General features: G+C 57.4%; 1 protein-coding gene across 1 annotated transcript in view; it reads left to right on the top strand.

Moving 5' to 3' along the window:
- MUC16 (mucin 16, cell surface associated) overlaps nucleotides 1-22,041 on the top strand; it is a 50,881-nt gene that overhangs the window by 15,819 nt on the left and 13,021 nt on the right. Inside the window, exons 3-41 of the mRNA XM_090125829.1 lie at nucleotides 3,012-3,154; nucleotides 3,264-3,331; nucleotides 3,722-3,894; nucleotides 3,985-4,023; nucleotides 4,255-4,397; nucleotides 4,507-4,574; nucleotides 4,965-5,137; nucleotides 5,229-5,267; nucleotides 5,358-5,818; nucleotides 6,039-6,501; nucleotides 6,743-6,885; nucleotides 7,238-7,745; nucleotides 7,846-8,177; nucleotides 8,239-8,306; nucleotides 8,697-8,989; nucleotides 9,090-9,421; nucleotides 9,483-9,550; nucleotides 9,941-10,233; nucleotides 10,334-10,793; nucleotides 11,184-11,476; nucleotides 11,577-12,037; nucleotides 12,213-12,720; nucleotides 12,821-13,152; nucleotides 13,214-13,281; nucleotides 13,672-13,844; nucleotides 13,936-13,974; nucleotides 14,065-14,406; nucleotides 14,714-15,208; nucleotides 15,309-15,769; nucleotides 15,990-16,452; nucleotides 16,553-16,893; nucleotides 17,188-17,695; nucleotides 17,796-18,256; nucleotides 18,432-18,939; nucleotides 19,040-19,500; nucleotides 19,676-20,183; nucleotides 20,425-20,567; nucleotides 20,920-21,437; nucleotides 21,528-21,987. Of these exons, the coding sequence (XP_089981955.1) occupies nucleotides 3,012-3,154; nucleotides 3,264-3,331; nucleotides 3,722-3,894; nucleotides 3,985-4,023; nucleotides 4,255-4,397; nucleotides 4,507-4,574; nucleotides 4,965-5,137; nucleotides 5,229-5,267; nucleotides 5,358-5,818; nucleotides 6,039-6,501; nucleotides 6,743-6,885; nucleotides 7,238-7,745; nucleotides 7,846-8,177; nucleotides 8,239-8,306; nucleotides 8,697-8,989; nucleotides 9,090-9,421; nucleotides 9,483-9,550; nucleotides 9,941-10,233; nucleotides 10,334-10,793; nucleotides 11,184-11,476; nucleotides 11,577-12,037; nucleotides 12,213-12,720; nucleotides 12,821-13,152; nucleotides 13,214-13,281; nucleotides 13,672-13,844; nucleotides 13,936-13,974; nucleotides 14,065-14,406; nucleotides 14,714-15,208; nucleotides 15,309-15,769; nucleotides 15,990-16,452; nucleotides 16,553-16,893; nucleotides 17,188-17,695; nucleotides 17,796-18,256; nucleotides 18,432-18,939; nucleotides 19,040-19,500; nucleotides 19,676-20,183; nucleotides 20,425-20,567; nucleotides 20,920-21,437; nucleotides 21,528-21,987 (11,810 nt within the window). The remainder of the gene's footprint in view (nucleotides 1-3,011; nucleotides 3,155-3,263; nucleotides 3,332-3,721; nucleotides 3,895-3,984; nucleotides 4,024-4,254; nucleotides 4,398-4,506; nucleotides 4,575-4,964; nucleotides 5,138-5,228; nucleotides 5,268-5,357; nucleotides 5,819-6,038; nucleotides 6,502-6,742; nucleotides 6,886-7,237; nucleotides 7,746-7,845; nucleotides 8,178-8,238; nucleotides 8,307-8,696; nucleotides 8,990-9,089; nucleotides 9,422-9,482; nucleotides 9,551-9,940; nucleotides 10,234-10,333; nucleotides 10,794-11,183; nucleotides 11,477-11,576; nucleotides 12,038-12,212; nucleotides 12,721-12,820; nucleotides 13,153-13,213; nucleotides 13,282-13,671; nucleotides 13,845-13,935; nucleotides 13,975-14,064; nucleotides 14,407-14,713; nucleotides 15,209-15,308; nucleotides 15,770-15,989; nucleotides 16,453-16,552; nucleotides 16,894-17,187; nucleotides 17,696-17,795; nucleotides 18,257-18,431; nucleotides 18,940-19,039; nucleotides 19,501-19,675; nucleotides 20,184-20,424; nucleotides 20,568-20,919; nucleotides 21,438-21,527; nucleotides 21,988-22,041) is intronic.

Raw genomic sequence — 22,041 nt, 5'->3', positions numbered from 1 at the left:
ACATCTCCACCCACCTCTACTTCTGCCCGCACAAGTACATCTCTCCTCAACACAAGTACAGCCCTCCCATCCACTCCTGGAGAAACAACCTCCACTGCTACCCTCGCCACATCACCATCCAAAACCACACCTGCTCGCTCTTCCCCTGCACTGTCTACTATTGTTGAAACAACTACAACTCTCATGTCAACAACGGAAACATCAAGCAAAGCAGAAGAAACGACCACTGCAGTCACATCAAGCCCAACTGCAGCATCTTCCTCTCAAACAGCTACAAGCTCTCCAGCAGCGACAGCATCAGCGACAAATACCTCCCCACTTACGTCCACCTCTTCTCCTGCAACAAGCCCATCTCCTACAACCACCTCAGCAGCTCCTCTAGCCACTACTCAGGAGAACACGTCTCCATCTGAGACTGCAACTGCACCAACATCTACCCTAACACCAACCACTACTTCTACCCTCACACGTACATCTCTCCTCAACACAAGTACTGCCCTCTCATCCAAACATTTAGAAACAACCTCCACTGCTTCCATCGCCACATCACCATTCCCAGCTACACCTGGTAGCTCTGCCTCTCCAATCTCTACTGTTGTTGAAACAACTACAGTTTTCTTGTCAACAACTGAAACACAAAGTAAAGTAGAAGAAACGACCACCGCAGTCACATCAAGCCCAAATGCTGTATCTTCTTCTCAAACAGCTACAAGCTCTCCAGCAGAGACAGCATCACCAACAAACACGTCCCCACTTACGTCCACCTCTTCTCCTGAAACAAGCCCATTTCCTACAATCACGTCAGCAGCTCCTCTAACCACTACTCAGGAGATCACTTCTCCAGCTCAGACTTTTTCTGCACCAATGTCTACACAAACAATATCGTCCACCTCATCACTCACTGTTAGTTCACCGCTCAATACTAGTGCTGCTCTCTCCTCCACAGCTATACTTAAATCCACCACTTCTACTGCAGCAACACCAGCTCCTGAAACTACAGTTACGAGCTCTTCCACTCCAAAAGAACCTACACCTTTTTTGATGACAACCACACTTTTCTCAACTATGCAAGAAACCTCCAGTCAGTCAGGTGAATTGTCTACAGTTGCTACTTCCATCACAGCTTACAGAACCTCTTCTGGTCTGGTGGCAGGCACTAATGAAGTGACCACATCCTCATCCACCATCTTCACATCACATTCAAGCATTTTTGCATCTGAGAGAATTTCACCTGGAACAACCACATCACCTCTTCCAGCAACCAGTGCTCAGGAGAGCACTTCTCCAGAGTGGACATTATCTTCTTTCACCTCTGCCCTAACTGCAACCTCAACTTCTGCAGTCACAATTACATCCCTGCTCAACACAAGTGCTTCAGTCTTATCCAATCCTGTAGAGACATCCACCACTTCTACCCAGGATACATCACGTTCCCATACTACTACTAGCTCTTTCACTCACACAGGTCTTGAACCAGAATCTACTTCTCTGTCTACGTCATCAGTGCCATCCTTCCCATCTTCTGAATCAACCACTTTAGTCTCCTCTATCCTAGCTAGCACATCCTCACCTTATCATTTCAGATCCTCTACTTCTTCAACAACACAGACATCGACACTTCCTTTTTCTGATGTTGGAAACACCACTAATTTTGAGAAAACCTCTCATGTTAGTTTTTCTCCTCTTCCTATTACATGTAAGTATATTGATCTTATAATTAATAGAATTAAAAACTAAGTGAAATCAGTAAATTATGTACTTTTTAGATAAGCTTCTCCATCAGTTATTTTTTTCCTTTTTCCTTATTCTGTACATTTTGTAATAGATTCAATGGAAACCTCACGCTACTTATGCTCTGATCTTCTTAACCTTAGTCAAATATTGTATTCTCTTGAAAGCAACTCTATACAACATTTTAAGTCAATTTCTACTGCAAGTAAATTTGTACTTAATTTAGTACATCAGAGACTGTGCTTTCTGCTGTGAGATTATACCACTGAACAAAATAATTCATATCAGCATTGGAGAATTATACCAGTCATTACTCTCATCAATTTTTATATTTCTTACTGAATGGGAACAGAATGCCAAAAACTTGCACACTCCAGGAAGTTAGGAGTACTTCCACATCATTTCTGAGTATCTTAGTGATATATAATTAATATAAATCCACTCTCCTCTGTATAGACATTTTATCAGAAAAGGTGAGGGCTAAACAGTCTTCAGTTATGCGATAGTCCAAAGACAGAATTATGTGCAGTGTACAATAAAATCACAATAAAGAGTAGAGAGGAAAATTAAACAGTCAAGAGGAAAAGTATCATACAAGAGAAACCACTATTGCCCTCCATAGGAAAGTAAATGAAGGACCTCAATGCTATGCTTTGAAGGCGACATCCATATACATAAATAAAAAAATATGTAAACTGAAAGACTATGGAAGACAACAGAGAAAATATGAGCAATTGGCCAAACACAGATGTTATGCATGTATGAAGGATTAAGAGTACAGTAGAAAATAATGCAATTATATTCAAAGCAAAAAAAATTTCAAGAGAAAACTATATGCAAAAAGAATTAACTTCATACATTTAAAGAAATAAATAAACATACTGAAAAATATTAAAAACATAACTACTACAAAAAAAAAAAAAAGAAAATAAGATATAAACTATATGGAAAAATAAACAAATATAATAATTAAATCATACATATGAAGTAAAAATCATGAAAGACAACAATAAAAAACAAACAAAACAAAATACTGGACGATAAGAAAGACAATATAGAACAAGAATTATAGATAAAAACAATCCCGTCCATTTAAAGAAGAATTAGAAATGATGACAATGAAAAGTCACTTCAAACACAAATGACAGCATGATTCCACAATGATTTGAAAATATAAGGCAACGGGTGCCTCGTAGGCCAGGCACCACTGCCTTTGCCCTCCCACAGCCTTCACAGCTGTCCTCCTGCACCCTCTCACTCCCCATCTGTGCTTCTTGCAGCTCCCACTCGGCCACCAACGACACCTCCAGGCCTCGAGCGGTTCACCGTCAACTTCACCATCACCAATCTCCCCTACGATTCCGACCTGCAGATTCCTCACTCGGCAAAGCTCAACACCACCCAGAGGGTCATGACCACCTTGGTACGTAACCCGCAACGCTGCCAAGGCCGGAAGGAGAGCTTGCCACTGGCACTGGAAAGTATCCAGGGACGCAAGCAGGGTGCTCATCAGAAACCTTTCTCGTTGCCAGCTCAACCGCCTTCTGAAGGACACCAGCATTGGCCCCAATTTCCTTGGATGTGCAACGACAGCCTTCAGGTAGGGCTGGCCACCCAGGGTCCCTTGTCAGGTGCCAGCACTCGGGCTCCCACCACACTTCTGCTCTGTCACCACCAAGACCTTCTCCCTGCTCTCATTCTCCCTCACGACCTCATCCCTTGGAGCCTCCCCTCGCCGCCAGCCCCTAACCCTTGGGTCATGGTGCTGACCAAAGAACGAGTCCACAGTCCTCTCTTGCCCACGGCTTCCGGAAAAAAAGCCATACTTTCAGTGGAGGCAGGAGTGGAACGGAGCCCCAGCTTGGCCCCCAGCGGGAATACCGAGCATGCATTCACGGAGACGCACACGTTCAGAAGCCGCAAAGCCTGTCCACCTTGCAGCACTGAGGTGCCAAAGCCAGGTGCTCAGGCATGGCTTTCTGTTTTCCAGGTCCGTGAGGCAAGGCGACAACACAGGCGTGGACCTCGTCTGCAGCTACAGGAAGGAGCCCTCCAGCCCTGACTTGGACAGGGTGGGCCTTTACCACGAAGTGAGCAACAAGACCAGAGCCATCACGCGCCTGGGCCCCTACAGCCTGGACAGGACCAGCCTCTACGTCAATGGTGAAAGGGCCTCTCCTGCTGCCTCCCTCTGGCCCTCCGCCTTCCCCTCACTGAGCTCCAGCTCATGTCTCTCTCTCTCTCTCGTTCCAGGTTACAACGAACAGCCCGTGACGCAGCCAGTGACGCCCAGTGAGTACCACACAGGGGCAGGATGCACCCAAAAGGCAACGGGGGCCTCGCGGGCCTCTCGTCCCGTGGGCTTGTCATGCCTGGGATAAGCGCAGAACCCGCCAGACTTTCCCATCATAATGACGGCTGGGGGGGGAGAAATAGCTGGCCAGGCACCACTGCCTTTGCCCTCCCACAGCCGTCACAGCTGTCCTCCTGCACCCTCTCACTCCCCATCTGTGCTTCTTGCAGCTCCCACTCGGCCACCAACGACACCTCCAGGCCTCGAGCGGTTCACCGTCAACTTCACCATCACCAATCTCCCCTACGATTCCGACCTGCAGATTCCTCACTCGGCAAAGCTCAACACCACCCAGAGGGTCATGACCACCTTGGTACGTAACCCGCAACGCTGCCAAGGCCGGAAGGAGAGCTTGCCACTGGCACTGGAAAGTATCCAGGGACGCAAGCAGGGTGCTCATCAGAAACCTTTCTCGTTGCCAGCTCAACCGCCTTCTGAAGGACACCAGCATTGGCCCCAATTTCCTTGGATGTGCAACGACAGCCTTCAGGTAGGGCTGGCCACCCAGGGTCCCTTGTCAGGTGCCAGCACTCGGGCTCCCACCACACTTCTGCTCTGTCACCACCAAGACCTTCTCCCTGCTCTCATTCTCCCTCACGACCTCATCCCTTGGAGCCTCCCCTCGCCGCCAGCCCCTAACCCTCGGGTCATGGTGCTGACCAAAGAACGAATCCACAGTCCTCTCTTGCCCACGGCTTCCGGAAAAAAAGCCATACTTTCAGTGGAGGCAGGAGTGGAACGGAGCCCCAGCTTGGCCCCCAGCGGGAATACCGAGCATGCATTCACGGAGACGCACACGTTCAGAAGCCGCAAAGCCTGTCCACCTTGCAGCACTGAGGTGCCAAAGCCAGGTGCTCAGGCATGGCTTTCTGTTTTCCAGGTCCGTGAGGCAAGGCGACAACACAGGCGTGGACCTCGTCTGCAGCTACAGGAAGGAGCCCTCCAGCCCTGACTTGGACAGGGTGGGCCTTTACCACGAAGTGAGCAACAAGACCAGAGCCATCACGCGCCTGGGCCCCTACAGCCTGGACAGGACCAGCCTCTACGTCAACGGTGAACAAGGCCTCTCCTGCTGCCTCCCTCTGGCCCTCCGCCTTCCCCTCACTGAGCTCCAGCTCATGTCTCTCTCTCTCTCTCGTTCCAGGTTACAACGAACAGCCCGTGACGCAGCCAGTGACGCCCAGTGAGTACCACACAGGGGCAGGATGCACCCAAAAGGCAACGGGGGCCTCGCGGGCCTCTCGTCCCGTGGGCTTGTCATGCCTGGGATAAGCGCAGAACCCGCCAGACTTTCCCATCATAATGACGGCTGGGGGGGGAGAAATAGCTGGCCAGGCACCACTGCCTTTGCCCTCCCACAGCCTTCACAGCTGTCCTCCTGCACCCTCTCACTCCCCATCTGTGCTTCTTGCAGCTCCCACTCGGCCACCAACGACACCTCCAGGCCTCGAGCGGTTCACCGTCAACTTCACCATCACCAATCTCCCCTACGATTCCGACCTGCAGATTCCTCACTCGGCAAAGCTCAACACCACCCAGAGGGTCATGACCACCTTGGTACGTAACCCGCAACGCTGCCAGGGCCGGAAGGAGAGCTTGCCACTGGCACTGGAAAGTATCCAGGGACGCAAGCAGGGTGCTCATCAGAAACCTTTCTCGTTGCCAGCTCAACCGCCTTCTGAAGGACACCAGCATTGGCCCCAATTTCCTTGGATGTGCAACATCAGCCTTCAGGTAGGGCTGGCCACCCAGGGTCCCTTGTCAGGTGCCAGCACTCGGGCTCCCACCACACTTCTGCTCTGTCACCACCAAGACCTTCTCCCTGCTCTCATTCTCCCTCACGACCTCATCCCTTGGAGCCTCCCCTCGCCGCCAGCCCCTAACCCTCGGGTCATGGTGCTGACCAAAGAACGAATCCACAGTCCTCTCTTGCCCACGGCTTCCGGAAAAAAAGCCATACTTTCAGTGGAGGCAGGAGTGGAACAGAGCCCCAGCTTGGCCCCCAGCGGGAATACCGAGCATGCATTCACGGAGACGCACACGTTCAGAAGCCGCAAAGCCTGTCCACCTTGCAGCACTGAGGTGCCAAAGCCAGGTGCTCAGGCATGGCTTTCTGTTTTCCAGGTCCGTGAGGCAAGGCGACAACACAGGCGTGGACCTCGTCTGCAGCTACAGGAAGGAGCCCTCCAGCCCTGACTTGGACAGGGTGGGCCTTTACCACGAAGTGAGCAACAAGACCAGAGCCATCACGCGCCTGGGCCCCTACAGCCTGGACAGGACCAGCCTCTACGTCAACGGTGAACAAGGCCTCTCCTGCTGCCTCCCTCTGGCCCTCCGCCTTCCCCTCACTGAGCTCCAGCTCATGTCTCTCTCTCTCTCTCGTTCCAGGTTACAACGAACAGCCCGTGACGCAGCCAGTGACGCCCAGTGAGTACCACACAGGGGCAGGATGCACCCAAAAGGCAACGGGGGCCTCGCGGGCCTCTCGTCCCGTGGGCTTCTCATGCCTGGGATAAGCGCAGAACCCGCCAGACTTTCCCATCATAATGACGGCTGGGGGGGGAGAAATAGCTGGCCAGGCACCACTGCCTTTGCCCTCCCACAGCCTTCACAGCTGTCCTCCTGCACCCTCTCACTCCCCATCTGTGCTTCTTGCAGCTCCCACTCGGCCACCAACGACACCTCCAGGCCTCGAGCGGTTCACCGTCAACTTCACCATCACCAATCTCCCCTACGATTCCGACCTGCAGATTCCTCACTCGGCAAAGCTCAACACCACCCAGAGGGTCATGACCACCTTGGTACGTAACCCGCAATGCTGCCAGGGCCGGAAGGAGAGCTTGCCACTGGCACTGGAAAGTATCCAGGGATGCAAGCAGGGTGCTCATCAGAAACCTTTCTCGTTGCCAGCTCAACCGCCTTCTGAAGGACACCAGCATTGGCCCCAATTTCCTTGGATGTGCAACGACAGCCTTCAGGTAGGGCTGGCCACCCAGGGTCCCTTGTCAGGTGCCAGCACTCGGGCTCCCACCACACTTCTGCTCTGTCACCACCAAGACCTTCTCCCTGCTCTCATTCTCCCTCACGACCTCATCCCTTGGAGCCTCCCCTCGCCGCCAGCCCCTAACCCTCGGGTCATGGTGCTGACCAAAGAACGAGTCCACAGTCCTCTCTTGCCCACGGCTTCCGGAAAAAAAGCCATACTTTCAGTGGAGGCAGGAGTGGAACGGAGCCCCAGCTTGGCCCCCAGCGGGAATACCGAGCATGCATTCACGGAGACGCACACGTTCAGAAGCCGCAAAGCCTGTCCACCTTGCAGCACTGAGGTGCCAAAGCCAGGTGCTCAGGCATGGCTTTCTGTTTTCCAGGTCCGTGAGGCAAGGCGACAACACAGGCGTGGACCTCGTCTGCAGCTACAGGAAGGAGCCCTCCAGCCCTGACTTGGACAGGGTGGGCCTTTACCACGAAGTGAGCAACAAGACCAGAGCCATCACGCGCCTGGGCCCCTACAGCCTGGACAGGACCAGCCTCTACGTCAACGGTGAACAAGGCCTCTCCTGCTGCCTCCCTCTGGCCCTCCGCCTTCCCCTCACTGAGCTCCAGCTCATGTCTCTCTCTCTCTCTCGTTCCAGGTTACAACGAACAGCCCGTGACGCAGCCAGTGACGCCCAGTGAGTACCACACAGGGGCAGGATGCACCCAAAAGGCAACGGGGGCCTCGCGGGCCTCTCGTCCCGTGGGCTTGTCATGCCTGGGATAAGCGCAGAACCCGCCAGACTTTCCCATCATAATGATGGCTGGGGGGGGAGAAATAGCTGGCCAGGCACCACTGCCTTTGCCCTCCCACAGCCTTCACAGCTGTCCTCCTGCACCCTCTCACTCCCCATCTGTGCTTCTTGCAGCTCCCACTCGGCCACCAACGACACCTCCAGGCCTCGAGCGGTTCACCGTCAACTTCACCATCACCAATCTCCCCTACGATTCCGACCTGCAGATTCCTCACTCGGCAAAGCTCAACACCACCCAGAGGGTCATGACCACCTTGGTACGTAACCCGCAACGCTGCCAGGGCCGGAAGGAGAGCTTGCCACTGGCACTGGAAAGTATCCAGGGACGCAAGCAGGGTGCTCATCAGAAACCTTTCTCGTTGCCAGCTCAACCGCCTTCTGAAGGACACCAGCATTGGCCCCAATTTCCTTGGATGTGCAACGACAGCCTTCAGGTAGGGCTGGCCACCCAGGGTCCCTTGTCAGGTGCCAGCACTCGGGCTCCCACCACACTTCTGCTCTGTCACCACCAAGACCTTCTCCCTGCTCTCATTCTCCCTCACGACCTCATCCCTTGGAGCCTCCCCTCGCCGCCAGCCCCTAACCCTCGGGTCATGGTGCTGACCAAAGAACGAATCCACAGTCCTCTCTTGCCCACGGCTTCCGGAAAAAAAGCCATACTTTCAGTGGAGGCAGGAGTGGAACGGAGCCCCAGCTTGGCCCCCAGCGGGAATACCGAGCATGCATTCACGGAGACGCACACGTTCAGAAGCCGCAAAGCCTGTCCACCTTGCAGCACTGAGGTGCCAAAGCCAGGTGCTCAGGCATGGCTTTCTGTTTTCCAGGTCCGTGAGGCAAGGTGACAACACAGGCGTGGACCTCGTCTGCAGCTACAGGAAGGAGCCCTCCAGCCCTGACTTGGACAGGGTGGGCCTTTACCACGAAGTGAGCAACAAGACCAGAGCCATCACGCGCCTGGGCCCCTACAGCCTGGACAGGACCAGCCTCTACGTCAACGGTGAACAAGGCCTCTCCTGCTGCCTCCCTCTGGCCCTCCGCCTTCCCCTCACTGAGCTCCAGCTCATGTCTCTCTCTCTCTCTCGTTCCAGGTTACAACGAACAGCCCGTGACGCAGCCAGTGACGCCCAGTGAGTACCACACAGGGGCAGGATGCACCCAAAAGGCAACGGGGGCCTCGCGGGCCTCTCGTCCCGTGGGCTTGTCATGCCTGGGATAAGCGCAGAACCCGCCAGACTTTCCCATCATAATGACGGCTGGGGGGGGAGAAATAGCTGGCCAGGCACCACTGCCTTTGCCCTCCCACAGCCTTCACAGCTGTCCTCCTGCACCCTCTCACTCCCCATCTGTGCTTCTTGCAGCTCCCACTCGGCCACCAACGACACCTCCAGGCCTCGAGCGGTTCACCGTCAACTTCACCATCACCAATCTCCCCTACGATTCCGACCTGCAGATTCCTCACTCGGCAAAGCTCAACACCACCCAGAGGGTCATGACCACCTTGGTACGTAACCCGCAACGCTGCCAGGGCCGGAAGGAGAGCTTGCCACTGGCACTGGAAAGTATCCAGGGACGCAAGCAGGGTGCTCATCAGAAACCTTTCTCGTTGCCAGCTCAACCGCCTTCTGAAGGACACCAGCATTGGCCCCAATTTCCTTGGATGTGCAACGACAGCCTTCAGGTAGGGCTGGCCACCCAGGGTCCCTTGTCAGGTGCCAGCACTCGGGCTCCCACCACACTTCTGCTCTGTCACCACCAAGACCTTCTCCCTGCTCTCATTCTCCCTCACGACCTCATCCCTTGGAGCCTCCCCTCGCCGCCAGCCCCTAACCCTCGGGTCATGGTGCTGACCAAAGAACGAGTCCACAGTCCTCTCTTGCCCACGGCTTCCGGAAAAAAAGCCATACTTTCAGTGGAGGCAGGAGTGGAACGGAGCCCCAGCTTGGCCCCCAGCGGGAATACCGAGCATGCATTCACGGAGACGCACACGTTCAGAAGCCGCAAAGCCTGTCCACCTTGCAGCACTGAGGTGCCAAAGCCAGGTGCTCAGGCATGGCTTTCTGTTTTCCAGGTCCGTGAGGCAAGGTGACAACACAGGCGTGGACCTCGTCTGCAGCTACAGGAAGGAGCCCTCCAGCCCTGACTTGGACAGGGTGGGCCTTTACCACGAAGTGAGCAACAAGACCAGAGCCATCACGCGCCTGGGCCCCTACAGCCTGGACAGGACCAGCCTCTACGTCAACGGTGAACAAGGCCTCTCCTGCTGCCTCCCTCTGGCCCTCCGCCTTCCCCTCACTGAGCTCCAGCTCATGTCTCTCTCTCTCTCTCGTTCCAGGTTACAACGAACAGCCCGTGACGCAGCCAGTGACGCCCAGTGAGTACCACACAGGGGCAGGATGCACCCAAAAGGCAACGGGGGCCTCGCGGGCCTCTCGTCCCGTGGGCTTGTCATGCCTGGGATAAGCGCAGAACCCGCCAGACTTTCCCATCATAATGACGGCTGGGGGGGGAGAAATAGCTGGCCAGGCACCACTGCCTTTGCCCTCCCACAGCCTTCACAGCTGTCCTCCTGCACCCTCTCACTCCCCATCTGTGCTTCTTGCAGCTCCCACTCGGCCACCAACGACACCTCCAGGCCTCGAGCGGTTCACCGTCAACTTCACCATCACCAATCTCCCCTACGATTCCGACCTGCAGATTCCTCACTCGGCAAAGCTCAACACCACCCAGAGGGTCATGACCACCTTGGTACGTAACCCGCAAGCTGCCAGGGCCGGAAGGAGAGCTTGCCACTGGCACTGGAAAGTATCCAGGGACGCAAGCAGGGTGCTCATCAGAAACCTTTCTCGTTGCCAGCTCAACCGCCTTCTGAAGGACACCAGCATTGGCCCCAATTTCCTTGGATGTGCAACGACAGCCTTCAGGTAGGGCTGGCCACCCAGGGTCCCTTGTCAGGTGCCAGCACTCGGGCTCCCACCACACTTCTGCTCTGTCACCACCAAGACCTTCTCCCTGCTCTCATTCTCCCTCACGACCTCATCCCTTGGAGCCTCCCCTCGCCGCCAGCCCCTAACCCTCGGGTCATGGTGCTGACCAAAGAACGAATCCACAGTCCTCTCTTGCCCACGGCTTCCGGAAAAAAAGCCATACTTTCAGTGGAGGCAGGAGTGGAACGGAGCCCCAGCTTGGCCCCCAGCGGGAATACCGAGCATGCATTCACGGAGACGCACACGTTCAGAAGCCGCAAAGCCTGTCCACCTTGCAGCACTGAGGTGCCAAAGCCAGGTGCTCAGGCATGGCTTTCTGTTTTCCAGGTCCGTGAGGCAAGGTGACAACACAGGCGTGGACCTCGTCTGCAGCTACAGGAAGGAGCCCTCCAGCCCTGACTTGGACAGGGTGGGCCTTTACCACGAAGTGAGCAACAAGACCAGAGCCATCACGCGCCTGGGCCCCTACAGCCTGGACAGGACCAGCCTCTACGTCAACGGTGAACAAGGCCTCTCCTGCTGCCTCCCTCTGGCCCTCCGCCTTCCCCTCACTGAGCTCCAGCTCATGTCTCTCTCTCTCTCTCGTTCCAGGTTACAACGAACAGCCCGTGACGCAGCCAGTGACGCCCAGTGAGTACCACACAGGGGCAGGATGCACCCAAAAGGCAACGGGGGCCTCGCGGGCCTCTCGTCCCGTGGGCTTGTCATGCCTGGGATAAGCGCAGAACCCGCCAGACTTTCCCATCATAATGATGGCTGGGGGGGGAGAAATAGCTGGCCAGGCACCACTGCCTTTGCCCTCCCACAGCCTTCACAGCTGTCCTCCTGCACCCTCTCACTCCCCATCTGTGCTTCTTGCAGCTCCCACTCGGCCACCAACGACACCTCCAGGCCTCGAGCGGTTCACCGTCAACTTCACCATCACCAATCTCCCCTACGATTCCGACCTGCAGATTCCTCACTCGGCAAAGCTCAACACCACCCAGAGGGTCATGACCACCTTGGTACGTAACCCACAATGCTGCCAGGGCCGGAAGGAGAGCTTGCCACTGGCACTGGAAAGTATCCAGGGATGCAAGCAGGGTGCTCATCAGAAACCTTTCTCGTTGCCAGCTCAACCGCCTTCTGAAGGACACCAGCATTGGCCCCAATTTCCTTGGATGTGCAACGACAGCCTTCAGGTAGGGCTGGCCACCCAGGGTCCCTTGTCAGGTGCCAGCACTCGGGCTCCCACCACACTTCTGCTCTGTCACCACCAAGACCTTCTCCCTGCTCTCATTCTCCCTCACGACCTCATCCCTTGGAGCCTCCCCTCGCCGCCAGCCCCTAACCCTCGGGTCATGGTGCTGACCAAAGAACGAGTCCACAGTCCTCTCTTGCCCACGGCTTCCGGAAAAAAAGCCATACTTTCAGTGGAGGCAGGAGTGGAACGGAGCCCCAGCTTGGCCCCCAGCGGGAATACCGAGCATGCATTCACGGAGACGCACACGTTCAGAAGCCGCAAAGCCTGTCCACCTTGCAGCACTGAGGTGCCAAAGCCAGGTGCTCAGGCATGGCTTTCTGTTTTCCAGGTCCGTGAGGCAAGGCGACAACACAGGCGTGGACCTCGTCTGCAGCTACAGGAAGGAGCCCTCCAGCCCTGACTTGGACAGGGTGGGCCTTTACCACGAAGTGAGCAACAAGACCAGAGCCATCACGCGCCTGGGCCCCTACAGCCTGGACAGGACCAGCCTCTACGTCAACGGTGAACAAGGCCTCTCCTGCTGCCTCCCTCTGGCCCTCCGCCTTCCCCTCACTGAGCTCCAGCTCATGTCTCTCTCTCTCTCTCGTTCCAGGTTACAACGAACAGCCCGTGACGCAGCCAGTGACGCCCAGTGAGTACCACACAGGGGCAGGATGCACCCAAAAGGCAACGGGGGCCTCGCGGGCCTCTCGTCCCGTGGGCTTGTCATGCCTGGGATAAGCGCAGAACCCGCCAGACTTTCCCATCATAATGACGGCTGGGGGGGGAGAAATAGCTGGCCAGGCACCACTGCCTTTGCCCTCCCACAGCCTTCACAGCTGTCCTCCTGCACCCTCTCACTCCCCATCTGTGCTTCTTGCAGCTCCCACTCGGCCACCAACGACACCTCCAGGCCTCGAGCGGTTCACCGTCAACTTCACCATCACCAATCTCCCCTACGATTCCGACCTGCAGATTCCTCACTCGGCAAAGCTCAACACCACCCAGAGGGTCATGACCACCTTGGTACGTAACCCGCAACGCTGCCAGGGCCGGAAGGAGAGCTTGCCACTGGCACTGGAAAGTATCCAGGGACGCAAGCAGGGTGCTCATCAGAAACCTTTCTCGTTGCCAGCTCAACCGCCTTCTGAAGGACACCAGCATTGGCCCCAATTTCCTTGGATGTGCAACGACAGCCTTCAGGTAGGGCTGGCCACCCAGGGTCCCTTGTCAGGTGCCAGCACTCGGGCTCCCACCACACTTCTGCTCTGACACCACCAAGACCTTCTCCCTGCTCTCATTCTCCCTCACGACCTCATCCCTTGGAGCCTCCCCTCGCCACCAGCCCCTAACCCTCGGGTCATGGTGCTGACCAAAGAACGAATCCACAGTTCTCTCTTGCCCACGGCTTCCGGAAAAAAAGCCATACTTTCAGTGGAGGCAGGAGTGGAACGGAGCCCCAGCTTGGCCCCCAGCGGGAATACCGAGCATGCATTCACGGAGACGCACACGTTCAGAAGCCGCAAAGCCTGTCCACCTTGCAGCACTGAGGTGCCAAAGCCAGGTGCTCAGGCATGGCTTTCTGTTTTCCAGGTCCGTGAGGCAAGGCGACAACACAGGCGTGGACCTCGTCTGCAGCTACAGGAAGGAGCCCTCCAGCCCTGACTTGGACAGGGTGGGCCTTTACCACGAAGTGAGCAACAAGACCAGAGCCATCACGCGCCTGGGCCCCTACAGCCTGGACAGGACCAGCCTCTACGTCAACGGTGAACAAGGCCTCTCCTGCTGCCTCCCTCTGGCCCTCCGCCTTCCCCTCACTGAGCTCCAGCTCATGTCTCTCTCTCTCTCTCGTTCCAGGTTACAACGAACAGCCCGTGACGCAGCCAGTGACGCCCAGTGAGTACCACACAGGGGCAGGATGCACCCAAAAGGCAACGGGGGCCTCGCGGGCCTCTCGTCCCGTGGGCTTCTCATGCCTGGGATAAGCGCAGAACCCGCCAGACTTTCCCATCATAATGACGGCTTGGGGGGGAGAAATAGCTGGCCAGGCACCACTGCCTTTGCCCTCCCACAGCCTTCACAGCTGTCCTCCTGCACCCTCTCACTCCCCATCTGTGCTTCTTGCAGCTCCCACTCGGCCACCAACGACACCTCCAGGCCTCGAGCGGTTCACCGTCAACTTCACCATCACCAATCTCCCCTACGATTCCGACCTGCAGATTCCTCACTCGGCAAAGCTCAACACCACCCAGAGGGTCATGACCACCTTGGTACGTAACCCGCAACGCTGCCAAGGCCGGAAGGAGAGCTTGCCACTGGCACTGGAAAGTATCCAGGGATGCAAGCAGGGTGCTCATCAGAAACCTTTCTCGTTGCCAGCTCAACCGCCTTCTGAAGGACACCAGCATTGGCCCCAATTTCCTTGGATGTGCAACATCAGCCTTCAGGTAGGGCTGGCCACCCAGGGTCCCTTGTCAGGTGCCAGCACTCGGGCTCCCACCACACTTCTGCTCTGTCACCACCAAGACCTTCTCCCTGCTCTCATTCTCCCTCACGACCTCATCCCTTGGAGCCTCCCCTCGCCGCCAGCCCCTAACCCTCGGGTCATGGTGCTGACCAAAGAACGAATCCACAGTCCTCTCTTGCCCACGGCTTCCGGAAAAAAAGCCATACTTTCAGTGGAGGCAGGAGTGGAACGGAGCCCCAGCTTGGCCCCCAGCGGGAATACCGAGCATGCATTCACGGAGACGCACACGTTCAGAAGCCGCAAAGCCTGTCCACCTTGCAGCACTGAGGTGCCAAAGCCAGGTGCTCAGGCATGGCTTTCTGTTTTCCAGGTCCGTGAGGCAAGGCGACAACACAGGCGTGGACCTCGTCTGCAGCTACAGGAAGGAGCCCTCCAGCCCTGACTTGGACAGGGTGGGCCTTTACCACGAAGTGAGCAACAAGACCAGAGCCATCACGCGCCTGGGCCCCTACAGCCTGGACAGGACCAGCCTCTACGTCAACGGTGAACAAGGCCTCTCCTGCTGCCTCCCTCTGGCCCTCCGCCTTCCCCTCACTGAGCTCCAGCTCATGTCTCTCTCTCTCTCTCGTTCCAGGTTACAACGAACAGCCCGTGACGCAGCCAGTGACGCCCAGTGAGTACCACACAGGGGCAGGATGCACCCAAAAGGCAACGGGGGCCTCGCGGGCCTCTCGTCCCGTGGGCTTGTCATGCCTGGGATAAGCGCAGAACCCGCCAGACTTTCCCATCATAATGACGGCTGGGGGGGGAGAAATAGCTGGCCAGGCACCACTGCCTTTGCCCTCCCACAGCCTTCACAGCTGTCCTCCTGCACCCTCTCACTCCCCATCTGTGCTTCTTGCAGCTCCCACTCGGCCACCAACGACACCTCCAGGCCTCGAGCGGTTCACCGTCAACTTCACCATCACCAATCTCCCCTACGATTCCGACCTGCAGATTCCTCACTCGGCAAAGCTCAACACCACCCAGAGGGTCATGACCACCTTGGTACGTAACCCGCAACGCTGCCAGGGCCGGAAGGAGAGCTTGCCACTGGCACTGGAAAGTATCCAGGGACGCAAGCAGGGTGCTCATCAGAAACCTTTCTCGTTGCCAGCTCAACCGCCTTCTGAAGGACACCAGCATTGGCCCCAATTTCCTTGGATGTGCAACATCAGCCTTCAGGTAGGGCTGGCCACCCAGGGTCCCTTGTCAGGTGCCAGCACTCGGGCTCCCACCACACTTCTGCTCTGTCACCACCAAGACCTTCTCCCTGCTCTCATTCTCCCTCACGACCTCATCCCTTGGAGCCTCCCCTCGCCGCCAGCCCCTAACCCTCGGGTCATGGTGCTGACCAAAGAACGAATCCACAGTCCTCTCTTGCCCACGGCTTCCGGAAAAAAAGCCATACTTTCAGTGGAGGCAGGAGTGGAACAGAGCCCCAGCTTGGCCCCCAGCGGGAATACCGAGCATGCATTCACGGAGACGCACACGTTCAGAAGCCGCAAAGCCTGTCCACCTTGCAGCACTGAGGTGCCAAAGCCAGGTGCTCAGGCATGGCTTTCTGTTTTCCAGGTCCGTGAGGCAAGGCGACAACACAGGCGTGGACCTCGTCTGCAGCTACAGGAAGGAGCCCTCCAGCCCTGACTTGGACAGGGTGGGCCTTTACCACGAAGTGAGCAACAAGACCAGAGCCATCACGCGCCTGGGCCCCTACAGCCTGGACAGGACCAGCCTCTACGTCAACGGTGAACAAGGCCTCTCCTGCTGCCTCCCTCTGGCCCTCCGCCTTCCCCTCACTGAGCTCCAGCTCATGTCTCTCTCTCTCTCTCGTTCCAGGTTACAACGAACAGCCCGTGACGCAGCCAGTGACGCCCAGTGAGTACCACACAGGGGCAGGATGCACCCAAAAGGCAACGGGGGCCTCGCGGGCCTCTCGTCCCGTGGGCTTCTCATGCCTGGGATAAGCGCAGAACCCGCCAGACTTTCCCATCATAATGACGGCTGGGGGGGGAGAAATAGCTGGCCAGGCACCACTGCCTTTGCCCTCCCACAGCCTTCACAGCTGTCCTCCTGCACCCTCTCACTCCCCATCTGTGCTTCTTGCAGCTCCCACTCGGCCACCAACGACACCTCCAGGCCTCGAGCGGTTCACCGTCAACTTCACCATCACCAATCTCCCCTACGATTCCGACCTGCAGATTCCTCACTCGGCAAAGCTCAACACCACCCAGAGGGTCATGACCACCTTGGTACGTAACCCGCAAGCTGCCAGGGCCGGAAGGAGAGCTTGCCACTGGCACTGGAAAGTATCCAGGGACGCAAGCAGGGTGCTCATCAGAAACCTTTCTCGTTGCCAGCTCAACCGCCTTCTGAAGGACACCAGCATTGGCCCCAATTTCCTTGGATGTGCAACGACAGCCTTCAGGTAGGGCTGGCCACCCAGGGTCCCTTGTCAGGTGCCAGCACTCGGGCTCCCACCACACTTCTGCTCTGACACCACCAAGACCTTCTCCCTGCTCTCATTCTCCCTCACGACCTCATCCCTTGGAGCCTCCCCTCGCCGCCAGCCCCTAACCCTCGGGTCATGGTGCTGACCAAAGAACGAGTCCACAGTCCTCTCTTGCCCACGGCTTCCGGAAAAAAAGCCATACTTTCAGTGGAGGCAGGAGTGGAACGGAGCCCCAGCTTGGCCCCCAGCGGGAATACCGAGCATGCATTCACGGAGACGCACACGTTCAGAAGCCGCAAAGCCTGTCCACCTTGCAGCACTGAGGTGCCAAAGCCAGGTGCTCAGGCATGGCTTTCTGTTTTCCAGGTCCGTGAGGCAAGGCGACAACACAGGCGTGGACCTCGTCTGCAGCTACAGGAAGGAGCCCTCCAGCCCTGACTTGGACAGGGTGGGCCTTTACCACGAAGTGAGCAACAAGACCAGAGCCATCACGCGCCTGGGCCCCTACAGCCTGGACAGGACCAGCCTCTACGTCAACGGTGAACAAGGCCTCTCCTGCTGCCTCCCTCTGGCCCTCCGCCTTCCCCTCACTGAGCTCCAGCTCATGTCTCTCTCTCTCTCTCGTTCCAGGTTACAACGAACAGCCCGTGACGCAGCCAGTGACGCCCAGTGAGTACCACACAGGGGCAGGATGCACCCAAAAGGCAACGGGGGCCTCGCGGGCCTCTCGTCCCGTGGGCTTGTCATGCCTGGGATAAGCGCAGAACCCGCCAGACTTTCCCATCATAATGACGGCTGGGGGGGGAGAAATAGCTGGCCAGGCACCACTGCCTTTGCCCTCCCACAGCCTTCACAGCTGTCCTCCTGCACCCTCTCACTCCCCATCTGTGCTTCTTGCAGCTCCCACTCGGCCACCAACGACACCTCCAGGCCTCGAGCGGTTCACCGTCAACTTCACCATCACCAATCTCCCCTACGATTCCGACCTGCAGATTCCTCACTCGGCAAAGCTCAACACCACCCAGAGGGTCATGACCACCTTGGTACGTAACCCGCAACGCTGCCAGGGCCGGAAGGAGAGCTTGCCACTGGCACTGGAAAGTATCCAGGGACGCAAGCAGGGTGCTCATCAGAAACCTTTCTCGTTGCCAGCTCAACCGCCTTCTGAAGGACACCAGCATTGGCCCCAATTTCCTTGGATGTGCAACGACAGCCTTCAGGTAGGGCTGGCCACCCAGGGTCCCTTGTCAGGTGCCAGCACTCGGGCTCCCACCACACTTCTGCTCTGACACCACCAAGACCTTCTCCCTGCTCTCATTCTCCCTCACGACCTCATCCCTTGGAGCCTCCCCTCGCCGCCAGCCCCTAACCCTCGGGTCATGGTGCTGACCAAAGAACGAGTCCACAGTCCTCTCTTGCCCACGGCTTCCGGAAAAAAAGCCATACTTTCAGTGGAGGCAGGAGTGGAACGGAGCCCCAGCTTGGCCCCCAGCGGGAATACCGAGCATGCATTCACGGAGACGCACACGTTCAGAAGCCGCAAAGCCTGTCCACCTTGCAGCACTGAGGTGCCAAAGCCAGGTGCTCAGGCATGGCTTTCTGTTTTCCAGGTCCGTGAGGCAAGGCGACAACACAGGCGTGGACCTCGTCTGCAGCTACAGGAAGGAGCCCTCCAGCCCTGACTTGGACAGGGTGGGCCTTTACCACGAAGTGAGCAACAAGACCAGAGCCATCACGCGCCTGGGCCCCTACAGCCTGGACAGGACCAGCCTCTACGTCAACGGTGAACAAGGCCTCTCCTGCTGCCTCCCTCTGGCCCTCCGCCTTCCCCTCACTGAGCTCCAGCTCATGTCTCTCTCTCTCTCTCGTTCCAGGTTACAACGAACAGCCCGTGACGCAGCCAGTGACGCCCAGTGAGTACCACACAGGGGCAGGATGCACCCAAAAGGCAACGGGGGCCTCGCGGGCCTCTCGTCCCGTGGGCTTGTCATGCCTGGGATAAGCGCAGAACCCGCCAGACTTTCCCATCATAATGACGGCTGGGGGGGGAGAAATAGCTGGCCAGGCACCACTGCCTTTGCCCTCCCACAGCCTTCACAGCTGTCCTCCTGCACCCTCTCACTCCCCATCTGTGCTTCTTGCAGCTCCCACTCGGCCACCAACGACACCTCCAGGCCTCGAGCGGTTCACCGTCAACTTCACCATCACCAATCTCCCCTACGATTCCGACCTGCAGATTCCTCACTCGGCAAAGCTCAACACCACCCAGAGGGTCATGACCACCTTGGTACGTAACCCGCAACGCTGCCAGGGCCGGAAGGAGAGCTTGCCACTGGCACTGGAAAGTATCCAGGGACGCAAGCAGGGTGCTCATCAGAAACCTTTCTCGTTGCCAGCTCAACCGCCTTCTGAAGGACACCAGCATTGGCCCCAATTTCCTTGGATGTGCAACGACAGCCTTCAGGTAGGGCTGGCCACCCAGGGTCCCTTGTCAGGTGCCAGCACTCGGGCTCCCACCACACTTCTGCTCTGACACCACCAAGACCTTCTCCCTGCTCTCATTCTCCCTCACGACCTCATCCCTTGGAGCCTCCCCTCGCCGCCAGCCCCTAACCCTCGGGTCATGGTGCTGACCAAAGAACGAGTCCACAGTCCTCTCTTGCCCACGGCTTCCGGAAAAAAAGCCATACTTTCAGTGGAGGCAGGAGTGGAACGGAGCCCCAGCTTGGCCCCCAGCGGGAATACCGAGCATGCATTCACGGAGACGCACACGTTCAGAAGCCGCAAAGCCTGTCCACCTTGCAGCACTGAGGTGCCAAAGCCAGGTGCTCAGGCATGGCTTTCTGTTTTCCAGGTCCGTGAGGCAAGGCGACAACACAGGCGTGGACCTCGTCTGCAGCTACAGGAAGGAGCCCTCCAGCCCTGACTTGGACAGGGTGGGCCTTTACCACGAAGTGAGCAACAAGACCAGAGCCATCACGCGCCTGGGCCCCTACAGCCTGGACAGGACCAGCCTCTACGTCAACGGTGAACAAGGCCTCTCCTGCTGCCTCCCTCTGGCCCTCCGCCTTCCCCTCACTGAGCTCCAGCTCATGTCTCTCTCTCTCTCTCGTTCCAGGTTACAACGAACAGCCCGTGACGCAGCCAGTGACGCCCAGTGAGTACCACACAGGGGCAGGATGCACCCAAAAGGCAACGGGGGCCTCGCGGGCCTCTCGTCCCGTGGGCTTGTCATGCCTGGGATAAGCGCAGAACCCGCCAGACTTTCCCATCATAATGACGGCTGGGGGGGGAGAAATAGCTGGCCAGGCACCACTGCCTTTGCCCTCCCACAGCCTTCACAGCTGTCCTCCTGCACCCTCTCACTCCCCATCTGTGCTTCTTGCAGCTCCCACTCGGCCACCAACGACACCTCCAGGCCTCGAGCGGTTCACCGTCAACTTCACCATCACCAATCTCCCCTACGATTCCGACCTGCAGATTCCTCACTCGGCAAAGCTCAACACCACCCAGAGGGTCATGACCACCTTGGTACGTAACCCGCAACGCTGCCAGGGCCGGAAGGAGAGCTTGCCACTGGCACTGGAAAGTATCCAGGGACGCAAGCAGGGTGCTCATCAGAAACCTTTCTCGTTGCCAGCTCAACCGCCTTCTGAAGGACACCAGCATTGGCCCCAATTTCCTTGGATGTGCAACGACAGCCTTCAGGTAGGGCTGGCCACCCAGGGTCCCTTGTCAGGTGCCAGCACTCGGGCTCCCACCACACTTCTGCTCTGACACCACCAAGACCTTCTCCCTGCTCTCATTCTCCCTCACGACCTCATCCCTTGGAGCCTCCCCTCGCCGCCAGCCCCTAACCCTCGGGTCATGGTGCTGACCAAAGAACGAGTCCACAGTCCTCTCTTGCCCACGGCTTCCGGAAAAAAAGCCATACTTTCAGTGGAGGCAGGAGTGGAACGGAGCCCCAGCTTGGCCCCCAGCGGGAATACCGAGCATGCATTCACGGAGACGCACACGTTCAGAAGCCGCAAAGCCTGTCCACCTTGCAGCACTGAGGTGCCAAAGCCAGGTGCTCAGGCATGGCTTTCTGTTTTCCAGGTCCGTGAGGCAAGGCGACAACACAGGCGTGGACCTCGTCTGCAGCTACAGGAAGGAGCCCTCCAGCCCTGACTTGGACAGGGTGGGCCTTTACCACGAAGTGAGCAACAAGACCAGAGCCATCACGCGCCTGGGCCCCTACAGCCTGGACAGGACCAGCCTCTACGTCAACGGTGAACAAGGCCTCTCCTGCTGCCTCCCTCTGGCCCTCCGCCTTCCCCTCACTGAGCTCCAGCTCATGTCTCTCTCTCTCTCTCGTTCCAGGTTACAACGAACAGCCCGTGACGCAGCCAGTGACGCCCAGTGAGTACCACACAGGGGCAGGATGCACCCAAAAGGCAACGGGGGCCTCGCGGGCCTCTCGTCCCGTGGGCTTGTCATGCCTGGGATAAGCGCAGAACCCGCCAGACTTTCCCATCATAATGACGGCTGGGGGGGAGAAATAGCTGGCCAGGCACCACTGCCTTTGCCCTCCCACAGCCTTCACAGCTGTCCTCCTGCACCCTCTCACTCCCCATCTGTGCTTCTTGCAGCTCCCACTCGGCCACCAACGACACCTCCAGGCCTCGAGCGGTTCACCGTCAACTTCACCATCACCAATCTCCCCTACGATTCCGACCTGCAGATTCCTCACTCGGCAAAGCTCAACACCACCCAGAGGGTCATGACCACCTTGGTACGTAACCCGCAACGCTGCCAGGGCCGGAAGGAGAGCTTGCCACTGGCACTGGAAAGTATCCAGGGACGCAAGCAGGGTGCTCATCAGAAACCTTTCTCGTTGCCAGCTCAACCGCCTTCTGAAGGACACCAGCATTGGCCCCAATTTCCTTGGATGTGCAACGACAGCCTTCAGGTAGGGCTGGCCACCCAGGGTCCCTTGTCAGGTGCCAGCACTCGGGCTCCCACC

The sequence above is a fragment of the Phasianus colchicus genome, chromosome 28, assembly GCF_987193195.1.
Source record: "Phasianus colchicus chromosome 28, bPhaCol1.hap1.1, whole genome shotgun sequence".
Lineage (NCBI taxonomy): Eukaryota > Metazoa > Chordata > Aves > Galliformes > Phasianidae > Phasianus > Phasianus colchicus.
Note: the sequence above shows the minus strand (reverse complement) of the source record. Positions and strands in the feature narration are given on the sequence as shown.